We start from the raw sequence: 17,500 nt of genomic DNA on the forward strand, positions 1-17,500 counted from the left end.
TTATTGTTGTTGTTGTTGATGTTGATGTTGTTGTTTATGATGATGTTGTTGTTGTTGATGTTGATGTTGTTGTTGTTGTTGATGTTGTTGATGTTGTTGTTGTTGCAGGCTGGGTTGTTGGTGGCCACGTGCAGGGTTCACGCGGCTATGGAATCGCCATGGGGCACGGCGTTTGTCACTGTTACAGCGACAGTCACTGTGTGTGTGAACCTCACCCTGGTGAGACACTCAGTTAGTCACTCAGTCAGTCACTCACTCACTCACTCAGTTAGTCAGACACTGTGTGTGTGAACCTCACCCTGGTGAGACACTCAGTTAGTCACTCACTCAGTCACTCACTCACTCACTCAGTTAGTCAGACACTGTGTGTGTGAACCTCACCCTGGTCAGTCACTCAGTCACTGTGTGTGTGAACCTCACCCTGGTGAGTCACTCAGTCACTCAGTCAGTCACTCAGTCAGTCACTCAGTCACTCAGTCACTCAGTCAGTCACTCACTGTGTGTGTGAACCTCACCCTGGTGAGTCACTCAGTCAGTCAGTCAGTCACTCAGTCAGTCACTCAGTCACTCAGTCACTCAGTCAGTCAGTCAGTCACTCAGTCATTCACTCACTGTGTGTGTGAACCTCACCCTGGTGAGTCAGTCAGTTAGTCAGTTAGTCAGTCACTCAGTCACTCACTCAGTCACTCAGTCACTGTGTGTGTGAACCTCACCCTGGTGAGTCACTCAGTCAGTCACTCAGTCACTCAGTCACTCAGTCAGTCAGTCACTCAGTCACTGTGTGTGTGAACCTCACCCTGGTGAGTCACTCAGTCACTCAGTCAGTCAGTCACTCAGTCAGTCAGTCAGTCACTCAGTCAGTCAGTCAGTCAGTCACTCAGTCAGTCACTCAGTCAGTCACTCAGTCAGTCACTGTCTGTGTGAACCTCACCCTGGTGAGTCACCCAGTCAGTCAGTTAGTCAGTCAGTCAGTCAGTCAGTCACTCAGTCACTCAGTCACTCACTCTCTGTCTGTATGAACCTCACCCTGGTGAGTCACTCAGTCACTCATTCAGTCAGTCAGTCACTCAGTCAGTCAGTCAGCCACTCAGTCAGTCACTCAGCCACTCAGTCACTCAGTCACTCAGTCAGTCAGTCACTCAGTCAGTCAGTCACTCAGTCAGTCAGTCACTGTCTGTGTGAACCTCACCCTGGTGAGTCAGTTAGTCAGTCAGTCACTCACTCAGTCAGTCACTCACTCAGTCAGTCACTCACTCAGTCACTCAGTCAGTCACTCAATCAGTCACTGTCTCTGTGAACCTCACCCTGGTGAGTCAGTCACTCAGTCAGTCACTCAGTCAGTCAGTCACTCACTCAGTCAGTCACTCACTCAGTCACTCAGTCAGTCACTCAGTCAGTCACTCAGTCACTCACTCAGTCAGTCACTCACTCACTCACTCAGTCAGTCAGTCACTCACTCAGTCACTTAGTCAGTCAGTCACTCACTCAGTCACTTAGTCAGTCACTCACTCACTCAGTCACTCAGTCAGTCAGTCACTGTCTCTGTGAACCTCACCCTGGTCAGTCAGTCACTCAGTCACTCACTCAGTCACTCACTCACTCACTCAGTCAGTCAGTCACGCACTCAGTCACTTAGTCAGTCAGTCACTCACTCAGTCACTTAGTCAGTCAGTCACTCACTCAGTCACTCACACAGTCACTCACTCAGTCACTCACTCAGTCACTCACTCAGTCACTCACTCACTCAATCAGTCACTCACTCATTCACTCAGTCAGTCACTCAATCAGTCACTGTCTCTGTGAACCTCACCCTGGTGAGTCAATCACTCAGTCACTCACTCACTCAGTCACTCAGTCAGTCAGTCACTGTCTCTGTGAACCTCACCCTGGTCAGTCAGTCACTCAGTCACTCACTCAGTCAGTCACTCACTCACTCACTCAGTCAGTCAGTCACGCACTCAGTCAGTCACTCACTCAGTCACTCACTCAGTCACTCACTCAGTCACTCAGTCAGTCACTCAGTCACTCACTCAGTCACTCACTCAGTCACTCACTCACTCAGTCACTCACTCAGTCACTCACTCAGTCACTCAGTCACTCACTCAGTCAGTCACTCACTCAGTCAGTCACTCACTCAGTCACTCAGTCAGTCACTCAGTCAGTCACTCAGTCACTCACTCAGTCAGTCACTCACTCACTCACTCACTCAGTCAGTCAGTCACTCACTCAGTCACTTAGTCAGTCAGTCACTCACTCAGTCACTTAGTCAGTCACTCACTCACTCAGTCACTCAGTCAGTCAGTCACTGTCTCTGTGAACCTCACCCTGGTCAGTCAGTCACTCAGTCACTCAGTCAGTCAGTCACTCACTCACTCACTCAGTCAGTCAGTCACGCACTCAGTCACTTAGTCAGTCAGTCACTCACTCAGTCACTTAGTCAGTCAGTCACTCACTCAGTCACTCACTCAGTCACTCACTCAGTCATTCAATCAGTCACTCACTCAGTCACTCACTCACTCAATCAGTCACTCACTCATTCACTCAGTCAGTCACTCAATCAGTCACTGTCTCTGTGAACCTCACCCTGGTGAGTCAGTCACTCAGTCACTCACTCACTCAGTCACTCAGTCAGTCAGTCACTGTCTCTGTGAACCTCACCCTGGTCAGTCAGTCACTCAGTCACTCACTCAGTCAGTCACTCACTCAGTCAGTCAGTCAGTCACGCACTCAGTCAGTCACTCACTCAGTCACTCACTCAGTCACTCACTCAGTCACTCACTCAGTCACTCAGTCAGTCACTCAGTCACTCACTCAGTCACTCACTCAGTCACTCACTCACTCAGTCACTCACTCAGTCACTCACTCAGTCACTCAGTCACTCACTCAGTCACTCACTCACTCAGTCACTCAGTCACTCACTCAGTCACTCAGTCACTCACTCAGTTCAGTCACTCAGTCAGTCACTCAGTCAGTCACTCAGTCACTCACTCAGTCAGTCACTCACTCACTCACTCAGTCAGTCAGTCACTCACTCAGTCACTTAGTCAGTCAGTCACTCACTCAGTCACTTAGTCAGTCACTCACTCACTCAGTCACTCAGTCAGTCAGTCACTGTCTCTGTGAACCTCACCCTGGTCAGTCAGTCACTCAGTCACTCACTCAGTCAGTCACTCACTCACTCACTCAGTCAGTCAGTCACGCACTCAGTCACTTAGTCAGTCAGTCACTCACTCAGTCACTTAGTCAGTCAGTCACTCACTCAGTCACTCACTCAGTCACTCACTCAGTCATTCAATCAGTCACCTCACTCAGTCACTCACTCACTCAATCTCACTCAATCAGTCACTCACTCATTCACTCAGTCAGTCACTCACTCAGTCATTCAATCAGTCACTCACTCAGTCACTCACTCACTCAATCAGTCACTCACTCACTCACTCAGTCACTCAGTCAGTCAGTCACTGTCTCTGTGAACCTCACCCTGGTCAGTCAGTCACTCACTCACTCACTCAGTCAGTCAGTCACGCACTCAGTCAGTCACTCACTCAGTCACTCACTCAGTCACTCACTCAGTCACTCAGTCAGTCACTCAGTCACTCACTCAGTCACTCACTCAGTCACTCACTCACTCAGTCACTCACTCAGTCACTCACTCAGTCACTCAGTCACTCACTCAGTCACTCACTCACTCAGTCACTCAGTCACTCACTCAGTCACTCAGTCACTCACTCAGTCAGTCACTCACTCAGTCAGTCACTCACTCAGTCACTCAGTCAGTCACTCAGTCAGTCACTCAGTCACTCACTCAGTCAGTCACTCACTCACTCAGTCACTTAGTCAGTCAGTCACTCACTCAGTCACTTAGTCAGTCACTCACTCACTCAGTCACTCAGTCAGTCAGTCACTGTCTCTGTGAACCTCACCCTGGTCAGTCAGTCACTCAGTCACTCACTCAGTCAGTCACTCACTCACTCAGTCAGTCACTCAGTCACTCACTCACTCAGTCAGTCACTCACTCACGCACTCACTCAGTCACTCACTCAGTCACTCACTCAGTCACTCAGTCAGTCACTCAGTCACTCACTCAGTCACTCACTCAGTCACTCACTCACTCAGTCACTCACTCAGTCACTCACTCAGTCACTCAGTCACTCACTCAGTCAGTCACTCACTCAGTCAGTCACTCACTCAGTCACTCAGTCAGTCACTCAGTCAGTCACTCAGTCACTCACTCAGTCAGTCACTCACTCACTCAGTCAGTCAGTCAGTCAGTCACTCACTCAGTCACTTAGTCAGTCAGTCACTCACTCAGTCACTTAGTCAGTCACTCACTCACTCAGTCACTCAGTCAGTCAGTCACTGTCTCTGTGAACCTCACCCTGGTCAGTCAGTCACTCAGTCACTCACTCAGTCAGTCACTCACTCACTCACTCAGTCAGTCAGTCACGCACTCAGTCACTTAGTCAGTCAGTCACTCACTCAGTCACTTAGTCAGTCAGTCACTCACTCAGTCACTCACTCAGTCACTCACTCAGTCATTCAATCAGTCACTCACTCAGTCACTCACTCACTCAATCAGTCACTCACTCATTCACTCAGTCAGTCACTCAATCAGTCACTGTCTCTGTGAACCTCACCCTGGTGAGTCAGTCACTCAGTCACTCACTCAGTCAGTCACTCACTCACTCAGTCAGTCAGTCAGTCACGCACTCAGTCAGTCACTCACTCAGTCACTCACTCAGTCACTCAGTCAGTCACTCAGTCACTCACTCAGTCACTCACTCAGTCACTCACTCACTCAGTCACTCACTCAGTCACTCACTCAGTCACTCAGTCACTCACTCAGTCACTCACTCACTCAGTCACTCAGTCACTCACTCAGTCACTCAGTCACTCACTCAGTCACTCACTCAGTAAGTCACTCAGTCACTCAGTCACTCAGTCACTCAGTCACTCACTCAGTCACTCAGTCACTCACTCAGTCACTAACTTACTCAGTCACTCACTCAGTAAGTCACTCAAAGGGTGGTGCACTGCCAGCTTGTTGTTGTTGATTGTTCGTGATTGTTGTTGTTGATTGTTGTTGTTTGTTGTTGGTTGCCATAGCAACAGCAGCCGCATCGGCCCCGTCGCCCGTGGCAACGGACTGCGACCCGCGTTGCCGTGCGATCGTCGTCGCCATGGCAACAGCCTCGACCCTCGGATGCTCGCTCCTCATTGGCTGGCTGTGGAGGGCCCGGAGGGGCGGGGCCAAGAAAGGGGGCGGGGCCCGCGGTGCCATGGCGACAGGGGGCGGAGGGGTCGGGGGAGGGGGAGGAGCCACGGGGGGAAGGGGCGGAGCCGCGGGGGGCGGGGGTGGTGACAGCTTCCTGCTGTGGGGGAGGGGCGAGGGCTGGGGGGAGGAGAAGATACAGGTGGGGAGGGGGAGGAGCCAACTGGGGTAGGGGGAGGAGCCAACTGGGGTAAGGGGAGGAGCTACTGGGGGTAGGTGGGAGGAGCCAAGGGGCGATGAGCCAACTGGGGTTGGGGGAGGAGCTACTGGGGGTAGGTGGGAGGAGCCAATGGGCGAGGAGCCAGCTGGGGTAGGGGGAGGAGCTACTGGGGGTAGGTGGGAGGAGCCGAGGGGCGAGGAGCCAGCTGGGGTAGGGGGGAGGAGCTACTGGGGGTAGGTGGGAGGAGCCAAGGGGCGAGGAGCCTACTGGGGTAGGGGGAGGAGCTACTCGGGGTAGGTGGGAGGAGCCAAGGGGCGAGGAGCCAGCTGGGGTAGGGGGAGGAGCTACTGGGGGTAGGTGGGAGGAGCCAAGGGGCTAGGAGCCAGCTGGGGTAGGGGGAGGAGCTACTGGGGGTAGGTGGAGGAGCCAAGGGGCTAGGAGCCAGCTGGGGTAGGGGGAGGAGCTACTGGGGATAGGTGGGAGGAGCCAATGGGCGAGGAGCCAGCTGGGGTAGGGGGAGGAGCTACTGGGAGTTGGTGGGAGGAGCCAAGGGGCGAGGAGCCAACTGGGGTTGGGGGAGGAGCTACTGGGGGTAGGTGGGAGGAGCCGAGGGGGCGAGGAGCCAGCTGGGGTAGGGGGAGGAGCTACTGGGGGTAGGTGGGAGGAGCCAATGGGCGAGGAGCCTACTGGGGTAGGGGGAGGAGCTCCTGGGGGTAGGTGGGAGGAGCCAATGGGCGAGGAGCCTACTGGGGTAGGGGGAGGAGCTACTGGGGGTAGGTGGGAGGAGCCAAGGGGCGAGGAGCCACAAGGGAGGGAGGAGCCACGGCGGGAAGGGTGGGGGAAGGGGAGGAGCCCCAATGACTCCTCCCCCCCATGACTCCTCCCCCCCCCCCCATGACCCCTTCCCCCCCCTGATGACTCCTCCCCCCCCATAACTCCTCCCCCCCCCATAACTCCTCCCCCCCCAATGACTCCTCCCCCCAATGACTCCTCCCCCCCCATAACTCCTCCCCCCGTAACTCCTCCCCCCCCGAAACTCCTCCACCCGTAACTCCTCCCCCGTGACCCCTCCCTCTCTCCCCGTAACTCCTCCCTCTCTTCCCGTGACTCCTCCCTCTCTTCCCGTGACTCCTCCCTCTCCCCCCGTGACTCCTCCCTCTCCCCCCGTGACTCCTCCCCCTCCCCCCGTGACTCCTCCCCGTCCCCCCGTTACTCCTCCCACCCCCCCAAGTGACTCCTCCCCCTCCCCCCGTGACTCCTCCCCCTCCCCCCGTGACTCCTCCCCCCGTGACTCCTCCCCTCCCACCGTGACTCCTCCCCCTCCCACCGTGACTCCTTCCCCTCCCGCCATGACTCCTCCCCCTCCCACCGTGACTCCTCCCCCTCCCGCCGTGACTCCTCCCCTCCCACTGTGACTCCTCCCCCTCCCACCGTGACTCCTCCCCCTCCCACCGTGACTCCTCCCCCTCCCGCCGTGACTCCTCCCCCTCCCGCCGTGACTCCTCCCCCTCCCGCCGTGACTCCTCCCCCTCCCGCCGTGACTCCTCCCCCTCCCGCCGTGACTCCTCCCCCTCCCGCCGTGACTCCTCCCCCTCCCGTTGTGACTCCTCCCCCTCCCACCGTGACTCTTCCCCCTCCCACCGTGACTCCTCCCCCTCCCGCCGTGACTCCTCCCCCTCCCGCCGTGACTCCTCCCCCTCCCGCCGTGACTCCTCCCCCCTCCCGCCGTGACTCTTCCCCCTCCCGCCGTGACTCCTCCCCCTCCCGCCGTGACTCCTCCCCCTCCCGCCATGACTCCTCCCCCTCCCGCCGTGACTCCTCCCCCCTCCCGCTGTGACTCCTCCCCCTCCCACCGTGACTCCTCCCCCTCCCACCGTGACTCCTCCCCCTCCCGCCGTGACTCCTCCCCCTCCCGCCGTGACTCCTCCCCCTCCCGCCGTGACTCCTCCCCCTCCCGCCGTGACTCCTCCCCCTCCCGCCGTGACACCTCCCCCTCGACTCCTCCCCCGTGACTCCTCCACCATAACTCTTCCCGTGACTCCTCCCCCTCCCCCCGTGACTCCTCCCCCTCCCACCGTGACTCCTCCCCCTCCCGCCGTGACTCCTCCCCCTCCTGCCATGACTCCTCCCCCTCCCGCCGTGACTCCTCCCCCTCCCGCCGTGACTCCTCCCCCTCCCGCCGTGACTCCTCCCCCTCCCGCCGTGACTCCTCCCTCTCCCGCCGTGACTCCTCCCTCTCCCGCTGTGACACCTCCCCCTCGACTCCTCCCCCTCGACTCCTCCCCCTCGACTCCTCCACCATAACTCCTCCCCCCAGTGACTCCTCCCCCCAGTGACTCCTCCCCCCAGTGACTCCTCCCCCCAGTGACTCCTCCCCCCAGTGACTCCTCCCCCCAGTGACTCCTCCCCCCAGTGACTCCTCCCCCCAGTGACTCCTCCCCCCAGTGACTCCTCCCCCCAGTGACTCCTCCCCCCAGTGACTCCTCCCCTCAGTGACTCCTCCCCTCAGTGACTCCTCCCCTCAGTGACTCCTCCCCCATAACTCCTCCCCATAACTCCTCCCCCATAGCTCCTCCCCCCAGTGACTCCTCCCCCCATAACTCCTCCCCCATAACTCCTCCCCCCAGTGACTCCTCCCCCCATAACTCCTCCCCCCATAACTCCTCCCCCCAGTGACTCCTCCCCCCAGTGACTCCTCCCCATAACTCCTCCCCCCAGTAACTCCTCCCCCCAGTGACTCCTCCCCGTTCACCACGTAACTCCTTCCCCCAGTGACTCCTCCCCTTTCCCCCACGTGACTCCTCCCCCCAGTGACTCCTCCCCCCCCCGCCCCTATGGCTCCTCCCCCCCCCAGGCCGACCCCCAATGGGAGTTCCCGAGGGACCGCCTCCGGCTGGGCCCCCCCCTCGGCTCGGGGGAGTTCGGCACGGTCGTCATGGCAACCGCCACGGGGCTCCCCGGGTTGCCGGGGGAGACGGCGGTGGCCGTGAAGATGCTGAAGGGTTTGGATACTCGCACAGAGATAAATAGAGATATATAGAGATACATAGAGATATATAGAGATACATAGAGATACATAGAGATACATAGAGACACATAGAGATATATGGAGATACATAGAGATATATAGAGACTCATAGAGATACATAGAGATACATAGAGATACATAGAGACTCATAGAGATACATAGAGACTCATAGAGATACATAGAGATATATAGAGACTCATAGAGTTACATAGAGATACATAGAGATACATAAAGACTCATAGAGATACATAGAGATATATAGAGACTCATAGAGATACATAGATATACATAGAGACTCATAGAGATACATAGAGATATATAGAGACTCATAGAGATACATAGAGATACATAGAGATACATAGAGATACATAGAGACTCATACAGATACATAGAGACCCATAGAGATACATAGAGATACATAGAGATATATAGAGATACATAGAGATGCATAGAGATATATAGAGATATATAGAGATACATAGAGATATATAGAGATACATATAGAGACTCATAGAGATACATAGAGATACATAGAGACTCATAGAGACACATAGAGATATATAGAGATACATAGAGATACATAGAGATACATAGAGATATATAGAGATACATAGAGATATATAGAGATACATAGAGATATATAGATACATAGAGATACATAGAGACCCATAGAGATATATAGAGATACATAGAGACTCATAGAGATATATAGAGATGCATAGAGATATATAGAGACACATAGAGATATATAGAGATACATAGAGATACATAGAGATACATAGAGACACATAGAGATATATAGAGATACATAGAGATACATAGAGATACATAGAGATACATAGAGAAACATAGAGATACATAGAGATACATAGAGATATATAGAGATACATAGAGATACATAGAGATACATAGATATATATATAGAGATACATAGAGATATATAGAGACTCATAGAGATACATAGAGACCCATAGAGATACATAGAGATATATAGTGATACATAGAGATACATAGAGATACATAGAGATACATAGAGATATATAGAGATACATAGAGATATATAGAGACTCATAGAGATACATAGAGATACATAGAGATACATAGATATATATAGAGATACATAGAGATACATAGAGACTCATAGAGATACATAGAGACCCATAGAGATACATAGAGATACATAGAGATATATAGAGATACATAGAGATATATAGAGATACATAGTGATACATAGAGATACATAGAGATATATAGAGATACATAGAGATATATAGAGATACATAGAGATATATAGTGATACATAGAGATACATAGAGATATATAGAGATACATAGAGATATATAGTGATATATAGAGATACATAGAGATATATAGAGATACATAGAGATATATAGAGACACATAGAGATACATAGAGACACATAGAGACTCATAGAGATACATAGAGATACATAAAGATATATAGAGATACATAGAGATACATAGAGATATATATAGATATATAGAGATACATAGAGATACATAGAGATATATGGAGATACATAGAGACCCATAGAGATATATAGAGATACATAGAGATACATAGAGATATATATATAGATACATAGAGATATATAGAGACTCATAGAGATATATAGAGATACATAGAGATATATAGAGATACATAGAGATACATAGAGATATATAGAGATACATAGAGATATATAGTGATATATAGAGATACATAGAGATATATAGAGATACATAGAGATATATAGAGACACATAGAGATACATAGAGACACATAGAGACTCATAGAGATACATAGAGATACATAAAGATATATAGAGATACATAGAGATACATAGAGATATATATAGATATATAGAGATACATAGAGATACATAGAGATATATGGAGATACATAGAGACCCATAGAGATATATAGAGATACATAGAGATACATAGAGATATATATAGATACATAGAGATATATAGAGACTCATAGAGATATATAGAGATACATAGAGATATATAGAGATACATAGAGATATATAGAGACTCATAGAGATATATAGAGATACATAGAGATATATAGAGATACATAGAGATATATAGAGATACATAGAGATATATAGAGATAAATAGAGATACATAGAGATATATAGAGATACATAGAGATACATAGAGATACATAGAGATATATGGAGATACATAGAGACCCATAGAGATATATAGAGATACATAGAGATACATAGAGATATATAGAGATACATAGAGATATATAGAGACTCATAGAGATATATAGAGATATATAGAGATACATAGAGATACATAGAGACTCATAGAGATATATAGAGATACATAGAGATACATAGAGATACATAGAGATATATAGAGACTCATAGAGATACATAGAGATATATAGAGATGCATAGAGATATATAGAGATACATAGAGATATATAGAGACTCATAGAGATACATAGAGACTCATAGAGATATATAGAGATACATAGAGATATATAGAGATACATAGAGACTCATAGAGATACATAGAGATATATACAGATATATACAGATACATAGAGATACATAGATATATATAGAGATATATAGAGATACATAGAGATATATAGAGATACATAGAGATACATAGAGACTCATAGAGATACATAGAGATACATAGAGATATATAGAGATACATAGAGATATATACAGATACATAGAGATATATAGAGATACATAGAGACTCATAGAGATACATAGAGATATATGGAGATACATAGAGACCCATAGAGATATATAGAGATACATAGAGATATATAGAGATACATAGAGATACATAGAGATATATAGAGATATATAGAGACACATAGAGATATATAGAGATACATAGAGATATATGGAGATACATAGAGACCTATAGAGATATATAGAGATACATAGAGATATATAGAGATACATAGAGATATAGAGAGATATAGAGAGATACATAGAGATACATAGAGATATATAGAGATACATAGAGATACATAGAGATATATAGAGATACATAGAGATACATAGAGATATGTAGAGATATATAGAGATATATAGAGATAGATAGAGATAGATAGAGATACATAGAGATATATAGAGATTCATAGAGATATATAGAGATACATAGAGACCCATAGAGATACATAGAGATACATAGAGATATATATAGAGATATATAGAGATAAATAGAGATACATAGAGATATATAGAGATATATAGAGACACATAGATATATAGAGATACATAGAGATATATGGAGATACATAGAGATACATAGAGATACATAGAGATATATAGAGATACATAGAGATACATAGAGATATATGGAGATATATGGAGATACATAGAGATACATAGAGATATATAGAGATACATAGAGATACATAGAGATACATAGAGATACATAGAGATATATAGAGATACATAGAGATACATAGAGATATATAGAGATACATAGAGATATATGGAGATACATAGAGATACATAGAGATATATAGAGATACATAGAGATACATAGAGACACATAGAGATATATAGAGACTCATAGAGATACATAGAGATACATAGAGATACATAGAGATATATAGAGATACATAGAGACACATAGAGATATATAGAGATATATAGAGATACATAGAGACACATAGAGATATATAGAGATACATAGAGATATATGGAGATTCATAGAGACCCATAGAGATATATAGAGATACATAGAGATATATAGAGATACATAGAGATATAGAGAGATATATAGAGATATATAGAGACTCATAGAGATACATAGAGATACATAGAGATATATAGAGATACATAGAGATACATAGAGACTCATAGAGATACATAGAGATACATAGAGATATATAGAGATACATAGAGATATATACAGATACATAGAGATATATATAGATACATAGAGACTCATAGAGATACATAGAGATATATGGAGATACATAGAGACCCATAGAGATATATATAGATACATAGAGATACATAGAGATACATAGATACTCATAGAGACATATATACATAGAGATACATAGAGACTCATAGAGATATATGGAGATACATAGAGATACATAGAGATATATAGAGATACATAGAGATACATAGAGACACATAGAGATATATAGAGACTCATAGAGATACATAGAGATACATAGAGATATATAGAGATACATAGAGACACATAGAGATATATAGAGATATATAGAGATACATAGAGACACATAGAGATATATAGAGATACATAGAGATATATGGAGATACATAGAGACCCATAGAGATATATAGAGATACATAGAGATATATAGAGATATATAGAGATACATAGAGATACATAGAGATATAGAGAGATATATAGAGATATATAGAGACTCATAGAGATACATAGAGATATATAGAGATATATAGAGATATATAGAGATACATAGAGATACATAGAGACTCATAGAGATACATAGAGATACATAGAGATACATAGAGATATATAGAGATACATAGAGATATATACAGATACATAGAGATATATAGAGATACATAGAGACTCATAGAGATACATAGAGATATATGGAGATACATAGAGACCCATAGAGATATCTATAGATACATAGAGATACATAGAGATACATAGATACTCATAGAGACATATATATACATAGAGATACATAGAGACTCATAGAGATATATAGAGATACATAGAGATACATAGAGATGCTTAGAGACTCATAGAGACATATATATACATAGAGATACATAGAGACTCATAGAGATATATAGAGATACATAGAGATATATAGAGACTCATAGAGATACATAGAGAAACATAGAGATACATAGAGATACATAGAGATACATAGAGACACATAGAGACTCATAGAGATACATAGAGACTCGTAGAGATACATAGAGATATATAGAGACTCATAGAGATATATAGAGACTCATAGAGATATATAGAGACTCATAGAGATATATAGAGACTCATAGAGATACATAGAGATACAAAGAGACTCATAGAGTTACATAGAGATATATAGAGATACATAGAGATACACAGAGACCCATAGAGATATATAGAGACCCATACAGATACATAGAGACCCATAGAGACCCATAGAGACCCATAGAGATACATAGAGATACATAGAGATACATAGAGATATATAGAGATACACAGAGATACATAGAGATATATAGAGATACATAGAGAGATATAGAGATACATAGAGATACATAGAGACACATAGAGATACATAGAGACTCATAGAGATACATAGAGACACATAGAGATACATAGAGACACATAGAGATACATAGAGATACATAGAGATACATAGAGACACATAGAGACTCATAAAGATACATAGAGATACATAGAGACTCATAGAGATACATAGAGACACATAGAGATACATAGAGACACTGAGACTCATTGAGACTCATAGAGATACATAGAGATACATAGAGATATATAGAGATACATAGAGATATATAGAGATACATAGAGATACATAGAGATATATAGAGATACATAGAGACTCACTCACTCACCCACTCACTCACTCACCCACCCACTAAGTCACTCACTCACCCACCCACCCACTCACTCACTCACCCACTCACTCACTCACCCACTCACTCACTCACCCACCCACTCACTCACTCACCCACTCACTCACCCACTCACTCACTCACTCACCCACTCACCCATTCACCCACTCACTCACCGACTCACTCACTGACTCACTCACTCACCCACTCACCCAGCCACTCACCCACTCACTCACTCACTCACCCACTCACTCACTCACCCACTCACTCACCCACTCACCCACCCACTCACTCACTCACCCACTCACCCACTCACCCACTCACTCACCCACTCACTCACCCACCCACTCACTCACCCACTCACTCACTCACCCACTCACCTTATCACTCACCAGATGGTGTTGGGTGTAGTCGACCTTCTGACCTGCGAGATCTCCTCTCTGAACTCGCCCTGCTCAAGATGGTCCACCACCCGCTCACTCACCCACTCACTCACCCACCCACCCACTCACCCACCCACTCACCCACTCACTCACCCACCCACTCACTCACCCACTCACTCACTCACCCACCCACTCACTCACTCACCCACTCACTCACCCACTCACTCACCACCCACTCACTCACCCACTCACTCACTCACTCACCCACTCACCCACTCACCCACTCACTCACTCACCCACCCACTCACTCACTCACCCACTCACTCACTCACCCACTCACCCACTCACTCACCCACTCACTCACTCACTCACCCACTCACTCACTAACTCACCCACCTACTCACTCACCCACTCACTCACTCACTCACCCACCCACTCACTCACCCACTCACCCACTCACTCACCCACTCACCTTCTCACTCACCAGATGGTGTTGGGTGTAGTCGACCTTCTGACCTGAGAGATCTCCTCTCTGAACTCGCCCTGCTCAAGATGGTCCACCACCCGCTCACTCACTCACTCACTCACCCACTCACTCACCCACCCACTCACCCACTCACCCACTCACCTTCTCACTCACCAGATGGTGTTGGGTGTAGTCGACCTTCTGACCTGAGAGATCTCCTCTCTGAACTCGCCCTGCTCAAGATGGTCCACCACCCGCTCACTCACTCACTCACTCATCCACTCACCCACTCACTCACCCACTCACTCACTCACTCACCCACTCACCTACTCACTCATCCACTCACCCACTCACTCACCCACTCACTCACTCACTCACTCACCCACTCACTCACCCACTCACTCACCCACTCACCTACTCACTCACCCACTCACTCACTCACTCACCCACCCACTCACTCACTCACTCACCCACTCACTCACTCACTCACCCACCCACCCACTCACTCACTCACCCACTCACCCACTCACTCACTCACTCACCCACTCACTCACTCACCCACCCACTCACTCACTCACCCACTCACTCACCCACTCACTCACCACCCACTCACTCACCCACTCACTCACCACCCACTCACTCACCCACTCACTCACTCACTCACCCACTCACCCACTCACCCACTCACTCACTCACCCACCCACTCACTCACTCACCCACTCACTCACTCACCCACTCACCCACTCACTCACCCACTCACTCACTCACTCACCCACTCACTCACTAACTCACCCACCTACTCACTCACCCACTCACTCACTCACTCACCCACCCACTCACTCACCCACTCACCCACTCACTCACCCACTCACCTTCTCACTCACCAGATGGTGTTGGGTGTAGTCGACCTTCTGACCTGAGAGATCTCCTCTCTGAACTCGCCCTGCTCAAGATGGTCCACCACCCGCTCACTCACTCACTCACCCACTCACTCACCCACCCACTCACCCACTCACCCACTCACCTTCTCACTCACCAGATGGTGTTGGGTGTAGTCGACCTTCTGACCTGAGAGATCTCCTCTCTGAACTCGCCCTGCTCAAGATGGTCCACCACCCGCTCACTCACTCACTCACTCATCCACTCACCCACTCACTCACCCACTCACTCACTCACTCACCCACTCACTCACCCACTCACTCACCCACTCACCTACTCACTCATCCACTCACCCACTCACTCACCCACTCACTCACTCACTCACCCACTCACTCACCCACTCACTCACCCACTCACCTACTCACTCACCCACTCACTCACTCACTCACTCACCCACTCACTCACTCACTCACCCACCCACTCACTCACTCACCCACCCACCCACTCACTCACTCACCCACTCACCCACTCACTCACTCACTCACCCACTCACTCACTCATTCACCCACCCACTCACTCACTCACCCACTCACCCACCCACTCACTTTCTCACCCACTCACTCACTCACTCACCCACTCACTCACCCACCCACTCACTCACCCACCCACTCACCCACTCACCCACTCTCTCACTCACTCACTCACCCACTCACCTTGTCACTCACCAGATGGTGTTGGGTGTAGTCGACCTTCTGACCTGCGAGATCTCCTCTCCGAACTCGCCCTGCTCAAGATGGTCCACCTCCCACTCACTCACCCACTCACCCACTCACCCACCCACTCACTTTCTCACCCACTCACTCACTCACTCACCCACTCACTCACCCACCCACTCACTCATTCACCCACTCACCCACCCACTCACTCACTCACCCACTCACTCACTCACCCACCCACTCACCCACTCACCCACCCACTCACTCACTCACTCACCCACTCACCTTGTCACTCACCAGATGGTGTTGGGTGTAGTCGACCTTCTGACCTGAGAGATCTCCTCTCTGAACTCGCCCTGCTCAAGATGGTCCACCACCCGCTCACTCACTCACCCACCCACTCACTCACTCACTCACCCACTCACTCACCCACTCACTCACCCACTCACCCACTCACCTTCTCACTCACCAGATGGTGTTGGGTGTAGTCGACCTTCTGACCTGAGAGATCTCCTCTCTGAACTCGCCCTGCTCAAGATGGTCCACCACCCGCTCACTCACTCACTCACTCACCCACTCACTCACCCACTCACTCACCCACTCACCCACTCACCTTGTCACTCACCAGATGGTGTTGGGTGTAGTCGACCTTCTGACCTGAGAGATCTCCTCTCTGAACTCGCCCTGCTCAAGATGGTCCACCACCCGCAGGTCATTCGGCTGCTGGGCGCCTGCACAGTTGGGGGTGAGGAACGTGGTGGTGGTGGTGGTGGTTGTTGTTGTGGTGGTGGTGGTGGTGGTGGTGATGGTGGTGGTGGTGGTGGTGGTGATGGTGGTGGTGGTGGTGGTGGTGATGGTGGTGGTGGTTGTGGTGGTGGTGGTGGTGGTGATGGTGGTGGTGGTGGTGGTGATGGTGGTGGTGGTGGTGGTGATGGTGGTGGTGGTGGTGGTGGTGATGGTGGTGGTGGTGATGGTGGTGGTGGTGGTGATGGTGGTGGTGGTGATGGTGGTGGTGGTGATGGTG

The 17,500-nt window shown here is 48.5% G+C and overlaps 1 protein-coding gene and 2 long non-coding RNA genes across 3 annotated transcripts in view; all 3 read left to right on the forward strand.

Moving 5' to 3' along the window:
- Positions 1–5,279, forward strand: part of LOC142922626 (uncharacterized) — a 9,373-nt gene extending 4,094 nt beyond the window's left edge. Inside the window, exons 3-4 of the long non-coding RNA XR_012940196.1 lie at positions 109–219; positions 5,107–5,279. This is a non-coding gene — a long non-coding RNA (uncharacterized LOC142922626). The remainder of the gene's footprint in view (positions 1–108; positions 220–5,106) is intronic.
- Positions 5,280–5,326: 47 nt separating this feature from the next.
- On the forward strand, positions 5,327–14,527 carry LOC142922627 (uncharacterized). The gene is made up of 3 exons (XR_012940197.1): positions 5,327–5,414; positions 8,287–8,434; positions 14,428–14,527. It is a non-coding gene; the product is annotated as an uncharacterized LOC142922627 (long non-coding RNA).
- A 2,165-nt stretch (positions 14,528–16,692) lies between these two features.
- The window catches only part of LOC142922625 (proto-oncogene tyrosine-protein kinase receptor Ret-like), a 65,308-nt gene continuing 64,500 nt past the window's right edge, over positions 16,693–17,500 (forward strand). Inside the window, exon 1 of the mRNA XM_076063447.1 lies at positions 16,693–17,221. Coding sequence (XP_075919562.1) covers positions 17,014–17,221 — 208 coding nt within the window. The 5' untranslated portion in view covers positions 16,693–17,013. The remainder of the gene's footprint in view (positions 17,222–17,500) is intronic.

Source organism: Petromyzon marinus, unplaced genomic scaffold, assembly GCF_048934315.1.
Source record: "Petromyzon marinus isolate PM22_M1 ecotype Great Lakes invasive population unplaced genomic scaffold, UKy_Petmar_22M1.pri1.0 PM_Scaffold_122, whole genome shotgun sequence".
In the NCBI taxonomy this organism is placed as follows: Eukaryota; Metazoa; Chordata; class Hyperoartia; order Petromyzontiformes; family Petromyzontidae; genus Petromyzon; species Petromyzon marinus.